Genomic DNA, 16,929 nt, shown 5'->3' with positions numbered 1-16,929 from the left:
TATAGGAGTGTGAAAACATCCACAATTACCAACGGGTTCCAAAACGCTGGACTGCTGCGGGATGAAGAGGATCACCGCCACGGGGACTGCCCCCTAGTCCGATACCTCATGAGTCCGATACCTCACGAGTCCGACACCTCATGGTTTTGGGTTAGGGTCTGGGGGAGGTTAGGTTTAGGCGTGGGGGTGGGAGAGGTTAGGTTTTGGGTTAGGGTCTGGGGGATGTTAGGTTTAGGCGTGGGGGTGGGAGAGGTTAGGTTTTGGGTTAGGGTCTGGGGGAAGTTAGCCTCTTTTTTCGGACTCGTGAGGTGTCGGACTCGTGAGGTATCGGACTCGTGCCATGGCACCTGAAGGAGAGAGGAGAGTGGTTGACGAAGCCACCCTGAACCTGTTCGTTTCCGACACTGAAGATGAGGACTTTGGTGGTTTCAGTACGCAGGAAGAAGAGGAAGACGAGGATTAGTGACTTGACTTCTCTGGTTACAGGTTTGCTGCACATATAGCCTATTGTTGTGTGATTTTGTCTGGGGATTAGTGACCTGACTTTTGTTTTGTTTTGTTGAAATGTTAATAAATGGGAGCTTCCCCAAACAGCCATCGCTTTCCCGACATTCCTCTCTGTGCACGAACCCTTTCATATGGTAATTAAACATCAAAACACCCGCGGCTTATAGTCCGGTGCGGCTTATAGAAGAAAAAAATAGTCAATTTTGGTCCCGCGGCTTATACACCGGTGCGTCTTATAGTCCGGAATTTACGGTACATTATGTCATTTAGCAGACGCCTTTGTCCAATGCGACTTACAATATCACGTCCCATCAAGAGAAACATAAAAACAAAACAAAACATCTAGGAAGGCACTTGTAAAAAGTAGTCTGGGGCAGAACTTTTTTTTAAATTATTATTATTATTAAACAGTGTCAGTTCCAGAAGGGCCCAGATGTAGCCCAAACAGGTGAGTTTTTAGTCTACGACGAAAAATAGGTAACGATTTGGCCGCTCTGACCGAGGGGGGAAGTTCATTCCACCATTGTGGCGCCAGGGAGGCGAAAAGTCGTGATCGGGATGAGCGACCTTTGAGTCCACTTAGTGGTGGAGGGGAGAGGCGATCTGAATGGGTGGAGGAGCGGAGGGAGCGATGCGATGGTTGGAACCTGACCATAGATTGCAGATATAGGGGGCCTGACCGGTGGGCTGCCCTGTAGGCGCCCAGTACCAGTGTCTTGAATTTGATACGTGTTGATACGAGTTATATGAGTATTCTGCATGCCAGCTCCAGTTGAGGTCATTCCATTTTTATGTGCTGTTTTTATGTCATATTGTGATCACGTATCCACTTGTATACAGTAATTTGATATTACATTTGCTAACTCATAAAAAATATGTTCATAATATTTTCAGTAATTCATTTCACAACACTGAAAAGGTACACTTAGTCCTCCTGCCACAACAAGCATATTTTAAGAAACAGCTGCTAATTTAGCTATTATTGTGTTGTTAATAATATTGTGTTATTACTGAGAATGTACATATAAACTTGGCAAAAAAAAATCTACTTTTTCCACAGGGACCTCCTGGCCTTACAGGACCCATGGTAAGTTAAATCAGGAGAGGCTCATTCTTTGGTTAAAGTTTATTTATTATGCTGTTGGCTAGGGTAGGTAACTGGTGATTTGTGTCTTGTTTATTAGTTTGTTAGCCTGTTAGCTTGTTTTATTCTGGATTGGGCTTCTAAATGTGTTTTTCTTCGGATTTTGGCACAAGGGATAGTAACATCTTGTCCTGTGTATTAATTAATATTATGTGTGCTAGTGAACAATTATTTACATGTGAACAATGATTATGAAATGTACAGTCTTTGGCGATTAGACTCCATCATGACGTCGTCCTGACATCATGGACGTTATGAAGGGGTAGTGAAGCCGAGAGTAGAATAAGTATCCCTTATGGATTCTAGACCTGTTGTGGTGAGGAGGACTCTTGAGATCTTGATGGATAATCTGGCTTCTGGTAATCTCAAACATGGGCGTTTGAGTGATGAACTCGAGGTGAAGGCAGGTGAAGTGCAGGAGGGTCGCTCGAGAGAGGACAACAGATTTTAAAGTTGACAGCAGAGAGATTGGCTCAATTAGGAGATATAGCTGGCTCTTATTGGTTTAGCAACCAGAGGGTTACACCCCTAATCAGCTGGTATAATCGGTGATACTAAACAGCTGATATGAGCAGGGGAGAGGAATGATGAATGACTGAATGAATGGCATAGGTCTTCCTGTCTGAACTTTCGCGATAAGCTACATTATAATCTGTGATGTAAGATAATGTTCGGTAAAAGAGTGAGTGTGAGTGTGTGTGTGTGTGTGTGTGTGTGTGTGTGTGTGTGTGTGTGTGTGTGTGTGTGTGTGTGTGTGCGCGTGCATGTGCGTGTGCGTGTGTGTTTCTACCTCACAGTACATGCAAATCCTCTATATGGCACACTCATACAGTACACTCATACTCTTACAAAATGATTGATAGGATAACAGTGAAATAAATTACTTTTTAAAGGAGAGTTGGGAATTTAGGTGATTGGTTGAAAATGTTGACACTTTTGTAAACTGAATGTAGTGTTTTGGAAATGATTCTCAATGTTTTCCCCTCTCCTCTTCTCTCTTCCTAGGGTAAAGACGGGTTCATTGGTCCTCCAGGAAAGCCAGGAGTAAAGGTGGGTGCACCTCACCTCAACTGTCCTCTTGTTTTTGTCTTCGAGATGTCAGAGGTAGAAGTTGTCAGCATTTGTTAGCAGCTGTATTGAAAGTCAATGGGACAAAATTACATTACTTTGAAAAATCACAAGCGGCGCAATCCAATTTCCCGTTTGTTTCAAGATGTTGTTGATTGCATCGACAAAACTGGGCATAAACGAACAGATAGCCCTGTTCATCAGTTCTAATTCAGGAACGATCAGATAGCCTTGTTCATCAGTTCTAATTCAGGGAAATCTCACATCTCTACAGTTGTTACTCAATTAGTTTGGCCACTTTACTGCTGCCTTTCCAAGGTACTGCTGCACTGTACAGTATGTGAAGAAGGCAGAAATCAAATTGCTTTGCTTTATTCTGGCTTTATTGCATCTTATCTGATCTGATCTTTTCCTAGTTATTCTATGCCATATGAGTGATGGTCATTTGTTCTTGTCTCCTCTAGGGGGAGCCAGGTGCTAAAGGAACATCAGGGATTCCAGGACCGGATGGATTAAATGGGGACGAGGTCAGTAAATGGATCGACAAATACATGGATGGATTGAAACGTCAACATAGTAGCTGCACACCAATTTTTTAAGTTGAAATTTGGTCAAATTAAGTGTTGCTTGGCGGATTAATGTCAAAATGAGGTGTGAACCCTCAATTTGTTAAAGGGATACACCACTTTTTTGGAAGTTTAGCTCATTTGCTACATCCCCCCAACATAACCAAGATACACCATGCCTTACCGGCACTGTCCGCTCAGTTCACAGTGAGCTACAGTCGTGAAGTTAGTAATTATCGGCATAGAATGGAGGCTAATGGTACAGCTGTTAAAAATCTGCCAAAATACACAAATCACCGTGCCAAAATACATGGTGTGCTTCGGGTACTCACCACATGATGAAATGTTAATCCAAAATGCACATAATCTGTGTTTTTGGAAGGAAAAAAGGTTGGCGGGCATGTTTGGAAAGTAGTGCCGGCTACCTCTTTTCCTTCCAAATGTGAATTTTGGATTAATATTTCATCATGTGGTGAGTACCCGAAGCACAACATGTATTTTGGCACGGTGATTTGTGTGTTTTGGCAGATTTTTAACAGCTGTACCATTAGCCTCCATTCTATACCGATAATTACTAACTTCACGACTGTAGCTCACTGTAAACTGAGCGGACAGTGCCGGTAAGGCATGGTGTATCTTGGTTATGTGTTATGTGGGGGGGATGTGGCAAATGAGCTAAACTTCCAAAAAAGTGGTTTGAAGTCATGATTCAGAGGGTCTGTTTGGCCGGTGAGGATGGGAACATGGATTGATAAAGTCTCTCCCATACAGGGCATGTATCTGGGCTAGGATTTACGTGCTGAGTGCTTGTTTGTTCATGCTTGTTTTTGTGTCATCTACTGTACAGGGAGCAAAGGGGGACAAAGGTGATGCAGGACAAAAGGTAAAATGATCCAGTAGATATGACATGGTCAAACTTTTTTGCCACCATATATTAAAAGCTACGAGTCTTACCTACACCCACTAGAAAAACATTTAATTTCATCATTGTGTGTTGGCGTTCACTCTGTTGCGGCTGGTTAACGTTGGTACTGTAATGTTTTATTTTCAGGGAGAGCCGGGACGGGACGGGCTCAACCTCCCCGGCCCTCCAGGACCACGCGGGCCCCCAGGACCCATCATCAACCTCCAGGACGTAAGTGGCCTTTGACACCATCCATAAACTTAAAGGAATACTCCGAGTTTTGGGAGATTGTCCCATTGGTCAACTTACCTGTTAAGTGATGGGAACATACAGTATATACTGTACCTAAATCTTCCACCACTTGTCCCCAGTAGATTGCTCATTCCGGTGCTCCATGCTAACTCTTTAGCATTAGCTACACTATGTTGAGTGATAGCCTATTAGGCAACTAGCATTACCTCAAAAGAAAATCCGAACTTGTACTTTAAGTACTGTAATTAAGGAAACTTTAATTGTACTAGGGATCTCGCACGCTCGATTCCTAGGCTCCCCTGCTACGCGGTCCTGCAGCTCGCCCGCTCGCCCAGCTGGCCCTGCAGCTCGCATACGCAGCTCGCCCGCTACGCGGCCTCGCCCTGGCTGCTCCTTGATGGCATACTTCAGGGATGCTGGATCACATGTCCTGGAACAACATTCAGCTGTCCATGGCTGAAGACGGGGGTCTGAAGGCAGACTCCCACTTATTTTTTGTGATGTCATAGTGGGATTTATGACATCACTGATGATGTCACAGTGGGATTTATGACATCACTGGGATTTATGACCTCACTGATGATGTCACAGTGGGATTTATGACATCACGGATGATGTGACAGTGGGATTTATGACATCACAGTGGGACAATCAGTGGGACAGAGAAACAAACAGACAGAGCCCCAGCTCCCATTTATATCTATCTAATAATTGCGGGAGCATCTGTCTCTCTCTCTCTCTGTCTCTCTCTCTGTCTCTCTCTCTCTGTCTCTCTGTCCTTCGCGTATCTCGAGAACCGTTGGTCGGATCGACTTGAAACTCGGGGGGTGCGCTTATGGCAACCCGACGGAGTGCAGTGCCCTGTTTCCGTGCGATTCGGACGCGAAACACGTTCGATATTTGAATATTTGTCTTCAGTTCTGCTTCGAGCCCTAAGCCCCAGCTTTAAGTAGGGTCGTTCACACTAACTGAGAAATGTAAACACAGGAACGACCCTGTCAACGACCCTGTGTTTGGGGGGGCAGCATCCCTCCTCAGGTTCCGATTAAGAGCAGAGGATGAAAAATCTCCTCCTATGTATGTGCCTGTCCAAATATGCATTTACAAGTCTGTCATGAATAAAATCAAGGGGAAATAATCAGTAGAGCTCAGTGATCTGAGATTAAGTGAGTTTTTTATGTGGCTATAATGGTAGGCTATAATGAGTCATGCATCCAGAAATAATATCCTGTAGGGCAGGGATATTCAAATTGCTTTGCCCGGGGGCCACTTTTGTGAAATGATAGGAGGCCAGGGGCCAGTTAATAAACAAACAATATACATTTTTCTGTAGCGGATTGTAGTTTTTTGGGGTGTCAGCCGGAGTTTAGTCTGACAATGTTGTGCACACCGGATAGTTAGTTAGGTTAAGTTAGTTAGGTTAAGTACATAGTGTACATAAGGTTCCCAGAGTAAAACCTGGCCATTTCCACCACTGCTTATGGATGAGCATCATCTGCTGCATGCCATCGAGAACCGTTGGTCAGATCGACTTCAGACTTTGGGAGTGTGCCCTATTGTGCAGTGCAGTGCCCTGTTTCCGTGCAATTCGGCATTCCGCCACCTACTGGCAACATAAAAAATGCTGTTTATCTCAAGAATCGTTCATCTGATCAACTTCAACTTTGGGGAGTGCGCTTAGGCCGCACTCCCTTGAGTCCCCCTAAGCCTTAGGGGGACTCAAGGGAGTGCAGGGAGCTGAATTCCATGCAATTTGGCATAGTGCCACCTACTGGCAATACAAAAAGCGCTTTATCTCCATAGCCATTCATCTGATCGACTTCAAACTTGGAGAGTGTGCTGTTGGGAACCTGACATAGAACAGTGCCGAATTTTGTGCAATTCGGCACAGCGCCACCTACTGGCAACACAAAAAGTGGTTTATCTTGAGAACCGTTCGTCCGATCGACTTCAACTTTGGGGAGTGCGCTGATGGGAACTCGACACAGTGCAGTGCCGGATTTCGTGTAATTCGGCACAGCGACACCTACTGGCCACACAAAAAGAGGTTTATCTTGAGAACCGTTCGTCCGATCGACTTCAAACTCGAGGAGTGTGATTAGGCGGACTCAAGGGAGTGCAGGGAGATGAATTCCGTGCAATTTGGCATAGCGCCACCTACTGGCAACACAAAAAGCGCTTTATCTCCATAGCCATTCATCTGATCGACTTCAAACTTGGGGAGTGCGCTGCTCGGACCCCGATGGAGTGCGGTGACGCATGTCATGCAATTTGGACTTATTCCAGGACTGTCTGTATGTATTTTCTTCGCATATCTCGAGAACCGTTTGTTGGATCGACTTCAAACTTGCGCTTAGGGGGACCTGACAGAGTGCAGTGTGTGTGCAGGGGGGGGGGGGGGGGGGGGCACTGCACTAGTACTGATAATGTGGGAAAGTCAGACACTTTTGTGTTGGAGGTTGGTACAATTTACAACAAATATGAAAATAATAGACTACTTTAAGCTACCAGGACTACTTTCCATGTTTATTCAGGAAGTGATCATGGTCTCCTATGATCACTCAGGATAGTTTATATGCTAACGTGTTTGCATTAGTGTAGCGCAAATGATACAGGGAACACATGATTTTGCTGTCAATCTTTTCGTAACTAAAACGGGTAAATCGACTAACAGGCCAATCTCCCAAACCTCTGTGTATTAGGACCCCACTTCAAACAAACTGAACTATCCCTTTAACCATGACAGTGTTGATCCTATGCTAACTACAGACATACGTATCACACTTGGGTTCAGGATACCAATGAACTTGAACATTGAACCAGCCTGGTGGATTTGTTAAATGAGTCAGATGGATCTCTGTTTACACTTCAGCTCCTGCTCAACGACACAGACGGTGTCTTCAACTTCTCAGGGATTTTTGAACCTCAGGGACCCACTGTGAGTATCAGCCAACCAGCTGCACTGTAGACAAAATAATCTTGACGTCATGATGACAACAATGTGTGGGTAGTAGATAACTGTACTGCCACCATGCGGTAGCCCTAGGTTAGGCCTGTGTGTGTCTGTGTGTTCCTGTGACTGCTACCTCCCGTGTATTTGCTATGCCAAACAGAACATCCAAATTTCAGTCAAACAAATATATTACCAACGGCTGAGTGCATACCAATGCCAACATTTCTACAAAGTTTTGTGGTATTACGTGAAATCCATTTGGAATTTAGGCACTTTTTTGTGATTGGACAAGCCCATTACCAGGCCGCACTTTTCACCAGTGCCCGTGGAAAGGCAACCAGTATTCCCTTGGCCCCTGACCAACCTTTCTACAAAGTTTTGTGGTGTTACGTGAAACCGCTTGGAAGTTAGGCGCCTTTTTGTGATTGGACATGCCCCCTTTTTGCCAGTGGACGTGGAAAGTTAATTAGTTCGAAGTTGGCCCATGACCTGCTTTTCTACAAAGTTTTGTGGAAATCCGTTCATAACTTTTGGAGATATCCTGCCTACAAACAAATGGATAGACAGACAGACAGACAAAGAGAAACAGAAACAAAGGGGTGAAAACATAACCTACAAACTACAAACAAAAAATATATAGAAATGATCATTACCTCTACTTCATCCCTATCAGATAAACAGGGCATCAAAACTACACAGTCAATGTGTTTTGTTACATAGTTCAGTGTTCAGACAAGGAGTTTAGTGCCATCCTAGTGATTGTAATGTTGGTAGCACTTTACATTACAGCTCGGTAACAACATGGTAATAGGGGCGTAATAGTGTGATAATAAAGGTAGGTAATACCATGTAATTACCAAAGTAATAACCAGGTAATTTGTATTAACACTGGCGGGCTGCTATCAGGGGTGGCAGAATGATAGCTGGGAAGTGTTTCCAGGTAATCCCTACATCTCTAGATGTTTGGTGTTTAATCTAATATTACCATGACATTAAATTTCCCCATTATTGCCATTTGTTTCAGGCCCTGTTACCCTGGTCCTGTTAGCCTATTGCATAATTTCAGTCGAATTACCCAGATATACCCATAGATTCAGGCAGTGTCTCATCGTGGTCAGCGCACTGACATCAATGGGTCAGCGTGGGGGAAATCCCCCACGGTCCTAAAATGGAAGTAACATTGTGTGCGCGTTCCCCCACGCAGACCGACTGTATCTATTGTTAATACCAGGTAATAGCTGAACAATTATTCCTTCTTTATTATCACGCTATTACCTCCCTATTACCATGTCATTATGAAGCTACCCTAATGTATTATTCCCAAAATCTTTGCAGGGTCTACGCGGTCCAAAGGGGGACATTGGGTTGCCAGGTCTGAATGGGCCGCCAGGTCTGAAAGTAAGTAGCATGTCATGTATCCACTCCTTTGCATAATACACAACCATTAGTAACACCCTTGTAATGTTGGGTTGCACCCCCTTTTGGCAGCAAGTTCTTATTTAATGGCTATTCCTGTGTGTGTAGGGGGATATGGGGGATCCAGGATTTGTGGTGGCAGCTGATGGATCTATGATGTCAGGCCTGACTGGACCCAAAGGAAACAAGGTCACTTTACTCATATTTTTCCTCACAATATGCACTTTGTGGTTCTGGGTTCAGTGACTCTGGACTGTGGATAGTCTGCCCCAAACACAATGTCAACAGTATAATATTACTTTTTGACCCTCAGTCAAATGTAAAATATGGAAAGTTTGTCTACTGTACCAGTTCACATTTGTTCTAGCGCAAAAATCAATGTGGCTGGGAGGATAGTGACAGTGATTGGTGAGTTTTATAATACCCAGCAACTGTGATTGATACCCCACAGCATGTACTTTTACATGCACAGACAATAGTTGAAAATGCCATGGCCTCACAGTAGCCGGGATAAGTTTGTATCCTGTTTATTTGAAACTCAAATACCGATATGATTGTTCATTACTGAGCCCCGACAGTAAGACATGCAAAAAAGCCTTTGTTGTATGTTTAACTTCTGTTTGGATTAGATTATTTGGAATCTTCTATTTATTCATGTATACAGGGATATATAGATGGATATGAACAGCTTCTTCCAAAATGACCCATACTGAGGATATGAGCTAGAATTTAGGACACTTTGTGCATATAGGTGCGCTCAATGTCTCTTTGTTTGCAGGGAGATAGTGACGTATCTGGACCCCCTGGCGTTATGGTAAGTCTTAAAGGGAAATGCTAGCAAATTTCACCTACAGTACAGAATAACTTTCTATTCATGTTGCACCAATATTGCCTTAAAAAAATAACCTTCGTTTGTGCATAATTGTGTAGCAACTATGCTCAGGCCTTTAGATATACTGTATGTTCTGTACTATGGACGATGCAGTAGATAGGTTTATGAAATGCAGTCACTGTCTCTCTTGTTCCCTACAGGGGCCTATGGGACCATCAGGACCGAAGGGAGAATTTGGTTTCCCCGGGCACCCTGTAAGCACCATCTGCTCTCCAAATAATTTCTACCTGATTAGGCCATACATGTCCCATTTTTACTATCACGTGAAAAGTGATATATTGATATATCCTTTAACGAAGAGAGTCATGCTTATCTATTATTGCAAATAAGATTGTTTGTCTGTTGCCATGAAAAAACACAAACCCTGCTTGTAGCCTCAGGCCATGATTAGAGTCCAGTGAAAGTGCAGAGTTTTGAGTCGAATTAAATAATTGAAACATTGAATGGAACTATGCCATTTCCCCGCAGGGATCATTCAAGTTGAATTGAATCTGCTGGTGTTTGTAGCTTGAATGGGCTAATTCAGTGGTTCTCAGATGTTTTCATGTCGAGGACCCATAAATTGACACAAATTAGACCACGGACCGACCATTTGATAAGACTTTGTCCCGGGGACCCCCACGTGATACGATTTCTGATTTTAAATGTTTTATTACAGATAAAGTATGAAACCCATGACCAAAATAGTCATACATTATTGTCATTGTGTTACTTATGGATGGAATTGTAGTGAAAATAAAGTATGCCCCTTTTTCATGGGGACCCCCTGGAACCCCCTCAAGGATCCCTGGGGGTCCCCATACCCCAATTTGAGAACCACTGGGCTAATGTCTTTCTGTCTGTGCAGGGTCGTCCAGGTCTGATGGGGCCTAAAGGAGAGAGAGGGGAGCCTGCTGGCCTGCCGGTGAGTCACTTACTATGTTTACATGCACACTAGGGATGTTCATTTTGAACTATTTCCATAATCGAAAATCGGGAAAATTAACGATCAATTATCGATTATCGATAGCGTAATAATAATTATATATATATATATATATATATTATTATTATTATTTATTTATTTTTACTCTGGTCTGGTAATAACGTTGCGCGTTCTCGGCCAGCTATAAGTTATAAATAACTATATGTAGTAAGAATATCAGACACTAGCGCTGTGGCCAGGTAAACAAACATGTTACATGTCAGGTTACATGATGTAAGGCAATCGGCGTCTTCCAGCTTAGCTGACAGCACATGAGTCAAATCAACAGGCCTGAGCCTCACTGAGGTCCGCAGACCGCTGGGTGTGTTTGTTTGTGTCCCCGGCGCATGCCGGTGTGAATTCCCCATGTTTAAAACAGTTTTGTTGGCACAAAGGCCCGTGCCCAGCCAGAAAACTAGAGACTATATGAAGCTCCACCTCACGTTAGTCGGCTGTGCAATGGAGTGGGGCGAGGAGGAACGAATTCCACCCAAACCTAGTCCGCAAATATATATATATATATATATATATATATATATATATATATATATATATATATATATATATATATATATCTTTAATAATAACAATAATCGATCAAAATTCCACAAGATCGATTCAATTCCTTAACGATCAATTATCGGTTTTCGATAATTGATGAACATCCCTAAGGGCCTGTGTCCACCTAGCGTCTTTTCATCAGCTCCGGCGTCTATTTTCAATTGTTTCCAATGGGGGGAGAGCATATGCGAGCGCACACGGACGTCTAGAGAAAGTGCGCTGCGTCCAGCGTATATTTTCAGAGCGCTCTGGTGTTTTTGTGCGCCCGACTCCCAGCGCTCCCAGCTGAAAATATTTTAACTGTCCAAAAAACTATCGCAACAGAGACAGAAAGGCTAAATTGTGGGAGCAGATTGGCTAGACACTTAATATTTCTGGTGAGTGTTGAGCTAAATCACTGTATGTGTGTTGTTTGCTAATGTTAGCTGTCAGCTATCAAGCTACTACCGCACTGAGCTAACGTTAGTTTCAGACTGCTTCCTTGTTATATTGTGCGCCGAGATCAGCGTTCCCCAGCGCACTCCCAGCGTTTAACGTCGGAAAAAGACGCTAGGTGGACACAGGCCCTAATGCATACAATATTCCGGTTTTTGCCCATATTCGGAAAAAGACAATATTCCGACTAAATGAATAATCCCCTAATATTCCCGTTTACATGCAGCCGTAGCTCGCCCTCCCACATGGGGGGAAGAGAGAGATATGCAGGTAGAATCAGTGGAGTTTTGTTCTGTTCAGAACAAACAGAGGAGCCCTGACTGTATTCTGGTCATCTGGTCCATTTCAGGAGCTTGTTGCTGAAAGGTTTGGGGTTTCAATATCTAAGTTTTTCATATTAAACGTAGGCTATGTTGTTAGGCCAGTCAGTTGTAAGAGTTGCGTCATCTTCCGTGTTTCTCATCTCCTCCCGATCAGGAATGTGGGCTTTCCTTTTCACATGCGAGAGATGATGGATTATATGATTATATCTCCTCTTCTAGCACTTCTAGCACACATCAGCTGACCGCAAACAGGCAAGATGCATCGCAAACTATATAAAATAGAATATTCCGAATGCGCTGTATACATGATCAAAGAATCCTCCTAAAACCCGAATAATACTGGAATAACCCACGTCTTAATTGGAAAATGCTAAATTCGGAAAAAGGGCAAATTCGGAAAATGTAACTGGAATATGCTGTTTACATGACCCTTCATCAAAATTCAGAATATTGTCATTTTCCGATTAATAGTGGAATATTGTGTGCATGTAAACGTAGTCACTGTCATGGTCCAGGATGATCCAGTAGACTGACAATAATACAAAAGATACTGGTCGATAAATTAAAAATGAAACTAGTGCAGATTCTCTACAGTCCCACAGCCGATGACATATGCTGTAGACCTGGATGTGATTTCAGCTTCCTGGCTCCCCTGAGTAGCTGTCTTAATCTCGTCTATGGAGAATTCAGTAAAGTTAGGCTCCTTGACTTTCTACAGTAGCAACTGATCCATGTAAGCCATGTCAAATACTGGCAACAGTCGTGAAATGTATCATTAAATGTTACTGTTTAATGCCATGTAAATAATACAATAGTATCTTCCTATTTTCATTCTTTATTTAATCTCGTATGCATTTTGTTAGTTTGTGACCAAAAGTATATGAATGCGATGAAGTCATATCACTTTCATTCTCGTAAGTAAGAAGTAAGAAGTTCTCCCATTGAGTAAACTCATTGAAACTCATGCATACAAGAAAGTTATGGGCGATTAGAAATTGCAGCTTAGGTGTGAAGATCTCTAGTTACATTTTTCCCAGTAATACATTTACTGATCAATAAAGAACAGAGTTGCTTTGTACAAAACGACTTTTACCAGCCCAGGTATAGAGGAGTCAGGTGTCGCCCTTGCTCTTGCCTTGGCTGAATGGTGCAAAACAAATTAATAGAATATAGAGTAACGAGTCAGAGCTCACCACCTTCTCTTTCTGTCTTCCTTGTGTTTTTCTCTGCTGTCAGGGACAACCTGGCCCACCTGGACCACCGGGGCGTCCAGGCATGTTCAACTGCCCCAAAGGAGTAAGTACGTGTGTGTGTGTGTGTGTGTGTGTGTGTGTGTGTGTGTGTGTGTGTGTGTGTGTGTGTGTGTGTGTGTGTGTGTGTGTGTGTGTGTGTGTGTGTGTGTGTGTGTGTGTGTGTGTGTGTGTGTGTGTGTGTGTGTGTGTGTGTGTGTGTGTGTGTGTGTGTGTGTGTGTGTGTGTGTGTGTGTGTGTGTGATTTTGTCCAGAATTCCATGACTATCTGTATTGTAGGTATAGAGATAACAGTGAAACTATGATCCAAATATTCATTCTTCTACATCCTTTAGCTGTGTTAACTTAATAACGAATAATGATGTTGAACAATACATCAATTTGCTGGGGCCCTGTCTCCCCATGTTGGGAACCACTGCTATACTCCATACCTTTATGTGCTCACGCTCCTCTCTCTTTCCCCTGTTTTCTGAAGACAGTTTTCCCCATCCCTCCCAGACCCCACTGCAAAAAGGCCGTAAGTTTCGGACCCTGCAAGGAAACCACTGATGGAACAAAACAAAACAAAACGTGGATACATCTTTATACACGCTTTGATTACAGCCTGTGCTACTAGATTTTTTTTAATTGATTCCTCAACTGCCATTCATTTCTAATGGCACAATACCTTTTTTTTTACCAGCTCTCCTGTCTTGTGTGTATCTCTGTTTTACACATGCCCTATACAAATATAATTAAAGGATGTGTAGCAGCCTGTCAGATATGCTGCCTGTGATACATCTTTGATTCCCTTTGACACAGGCTGTAGAAAAGTCGATATCAAGATGGATCCATTATTTATACAGGCCTATGGAGAAGTGGCTGCCTGCCTGCCTCCCTTCCCCTGTCTATCTTCACCTGCATGGATCATCTCATGTATTTACTGTAACTTCACTAATGCACTGACCGCTGTTCTTGTGTCCACATTGCACTTCTCTCCCAGACAGCTGTCCGTTTCGGGATCCATTTCTCCCTCACACACTTTCTCATTATACACATCTCTGCCATCTCTCTTTCTTTGCCAGCGTTGTGGGGACATACTGCATGGTGCTCTGTGTCACATTGCTAGTTCCTATAACCTGTTCTCCCTGAATCGTACGAGGAGGCATCTGCGTTATTCCTGCATGCTGCATGTCCACAAGGGCACGGTGAAGGTTTATTGCCTAAATGGAAGAGAGGTAGTACTAAGAATGCAGGTGAGGAAAAAGTAGAATATGGACATCCCCACAGTTCTTGAAATAACTGACTCAAAGTAAATAACATTTCGCCCAGTAAGGGCTTCGTGAGGTAGCTTCCTGGGCGAAACGTTGTTTGTTTGAGGGTAAAATAAAGCACGGGACAGCAATATACTGTGTGCGGACATTTCCTTTCTTTACTTTCAGTACTAAAAATACGGCCTCAAAAAACTGCATGTCAATGACAATAGTAACTCCTTTTCTTACAGTTTATAGGTTATTCTAATCATTGATAATGGAATGCAATTTCATATTCTACTCAATATTAATATTCTGATTCTGAACCTTTTTCTGAATGTTGCAAATACTTGGACTTTACAATGTTTTCCAAATTCAGTCAACATTGTACTCTGTTTTGGCAGCTGAATGCTGATGGAACCATCACAAATGGTAGGTGGTATTATCTTTTAGAAATGTGCTTTTTTCCCTTTATCTTAGGTGATGATGAAGCCTTGTCATTTTGAAGAAGTCTATTTTATTGAAAATGTCACAGCAAAATAAAGCACTACAAACAGGATTTATTTTTTTTACTTTAAAACCTTTCTAAATATAAATAAGGCCAAGTAAAGATAAGCTGTAAACCTCTGTTTTGTAAAGGGGCTTCTGTATGATTCATTGAGTTTTGCTTTTTGTCCCTCAAGGAAGTTGTACGACAGGAGTTAAAGGAGACAAAGGAGAGAGGGGCTTTCCTGGGATGCCGGCTCCAGCAAGTGAGTGAGCGCTTCAAAACATTTCAAATCAAATGAAAAAACATCACATCTCTCCCAAATCCCAACTTTATATAGACATTCACTATAACACAGAAAACCAGGAGTTGGGTAAACAATACTGCACAACAGATCCACTTGCATAAAAGCAAGTCTATCAAGTGTTTTAAGAAGTGAATTAAAAAATTCTGATCTCTTCACTCAGTGATTCAGTGTTGGTCTTTTTAATATTACAGTATCATTAGATGTTTGTAACTTAATTTCTCACCCCTGTTTTTTTCTTCTCCAGATGCATTTCCTCGTTCAGGGGGTTGGGTACGTTTCAAACAACATTTGGATCGATTTGTTTATTTATTTATTTATTTGTTATGTTTGTTGTGCTCTCTGATGCATGTTTTTATTGTATATGTATGTGTGTGTATTTGTGTGTCGGCAGGAGGAGAGAAGTGAACAGGGCATCAAAGGAGAGAAAGGGGAGCAGGGGGAGGCAGGTTTCCCTGGGAGACCAGGACCTGTGGTGAGTCACGTTTCATGTCAGGTCCTGGGTTACCAGGACCTGTGGTGAGTCACGTTTCATGTCAGGTCCTGGGAGACCAGGACCTGTGGTCAGTCACGTTTCATGGATAAGCTCTTCTGAGAAGTCATCAATTCATAACAACACATGTCATCAAACTGTCTGCATGGCAGCTGCAATTCAATTGCACCATTGCTCCACCCCAAGAGGAAATATGTGGAGTGGGAGCAGAGCTACATGCCTAATGAAGGCAGGTGGAGGTGATTCTGTATTGGCTGTCACTCAGCATGTCATGACATGCAGTTAATACTGTAGTCACTGCCTCCACTGCAGGAAGAATGCACCCACTGCTAGACACAGACAGTGAAAATGAATTATTTGTGCCTACTACTCTCCCACACCAATATACTGTGTATTGCACTTCATCTATGCATCATGAATACAAATAAGAGTACGTTTTAAAACCACAATCACACTCCTGACTGTAACCTAAACTTCCATAGAAGACAGATTATACCCTACATCTTACAAACACATCAACACACACAGTTATTGTCCAGAAAGGACTTCACCAGTAACTTCTGTTTCAGGGACCCAAAGGAGAGTCAGTGATGGGTCCTCCTGGTCACCTTGGGGTGTCAGGCTCCCCTGGTGTTCCAGGCTACGGTAGACCTGGTTCTGTTGGGCCCCCTGGCCCCCCTGGTCCCCCGGGTCCACCCTCAAGATACGGCTCAGGTACAACCATAATCAATCATATCTGTCATAAGATTACTACTAAATGTAATATCATAATGATCCTTTAAGCTCACACAGTGTTCTTGTGACTGATGACAATCCAGTCAGTACCTGTTAATAAAGCCAGGAAACAAACCTCCAGTCAGTATGAGTGGAAACAAACAGCCAGTCAGTATGAGTGGTGTCATATGAAAGGTGTTTATGTTTTGTTGTCACAGCTGTGACCATCGCTGGACCACCTGGACCTCCTGGACCTCCAGGGAACACAGCATCTGTGAGTTAACCTGTCTCTGCTGGGCATATTAGGAACTGTTCTGAAGCTCCACTGATTGCTTGATTATTATTTTTTGGGGAATCATTTTTACTACTTTATACTAGCTAATTAGCTAGGTGAAAAAGGCGTAAAAAGATTGGGAGATTCCACAAGGGTGATCTGAGGGATCCATGAGTCCGCATTGGTGACA

The 16,929-nt window shown here is 43.0% G+C and overlaps 1 protein-coding gene across 1 annotated transcript in view; it reads left to right on the top strand.

Moving 5' to 3' along the window:
- The window catches only part of LOC310771214 (collagen alpha-1(XV) chain-like), a gene marked incomplete at its 5' end in the record, with an annotated part of 174,058 nt that overhangs the window by 137,504 nt on the left and 19,625 nt on the right, over positions 1–16,929 (top strand). The window contains 19 exons of the mRNA XM_083631890.1: positions 1,568–1,594; positions 2,657–2,701; positions 3,184–3,246; positions 4,133–4,168; positions 4,337–4,420; positions 7,314–7,379; positions 8,730–8,792; positions 8,919–8,999; positions 9,589–9,624; positions 9,843–9,896; positions 10,550–10,606; positions 13,222–13,281; positions 13,711–13,752; positions 14,872–14,899; positions 15,151–15,219; positions 15,506–15,531; positions 15,653–15,733; positions 16,321–16,465; positions 16,684–16,739. Of these exons, the coding sequence (XP_083488016.1) occupies positions 1,568–1,594; positions 2,657–2,701; positions 3,184–3,246; positions 4,133–4,168; positions 4,337–4,420; positions 7,314–7,379; positions 8,730–8,792; positions 8,919–8,999; positions 9,589–9,624; positions 9,843–9,896; positions 10,550–10,606; positions 13,222–13,281; positions 13,711–13,752; positions 14,872–14,899; positions 15,151–15,219; positions 15,506–15,531; positions 15,653–15,733; positions 16,321–16,465; positions 16,684–16,739 (1,119 nt within the window). The remainder of the gene's footprint in view (positions 1–1,567; positions 1,595–2,656; positions 2,702–3,183; positions 3,247–4,132; positions 4,169–4,336; positions 4,421–7,313; positions 7,380–8,729; positions 8,793–8,918; positions 9,000–9,588; positions 9,625–9,842; positions 9,897–10,549; positions 10,607–13,221; positions 13,282–13,710; positions 13,753–14,871; positions 14,900–15,150; positions 15,220–15,505; positions 15,532–15,652; positions 15,734–16,320; positions 16,466–16,683; positions 16,740–16,929) is intronic.

Source organism: Poromitra crassiceps, assembly GCF_964638095.1.
Source record: "Poromitra crassiceps genome assembly, chromosome: 2".
Taxonomy (NCBI): Eukaryota; Metazoa; Chordata; class Actinopteri; order Beryciformes; family Melamphaidae; genus Poromitra; species Poromitra crassiceps.
Note: the sequence above shows the minus strand (reverse complement) of the source record. Positions and strands in the feature narration are given on the sequence as shown.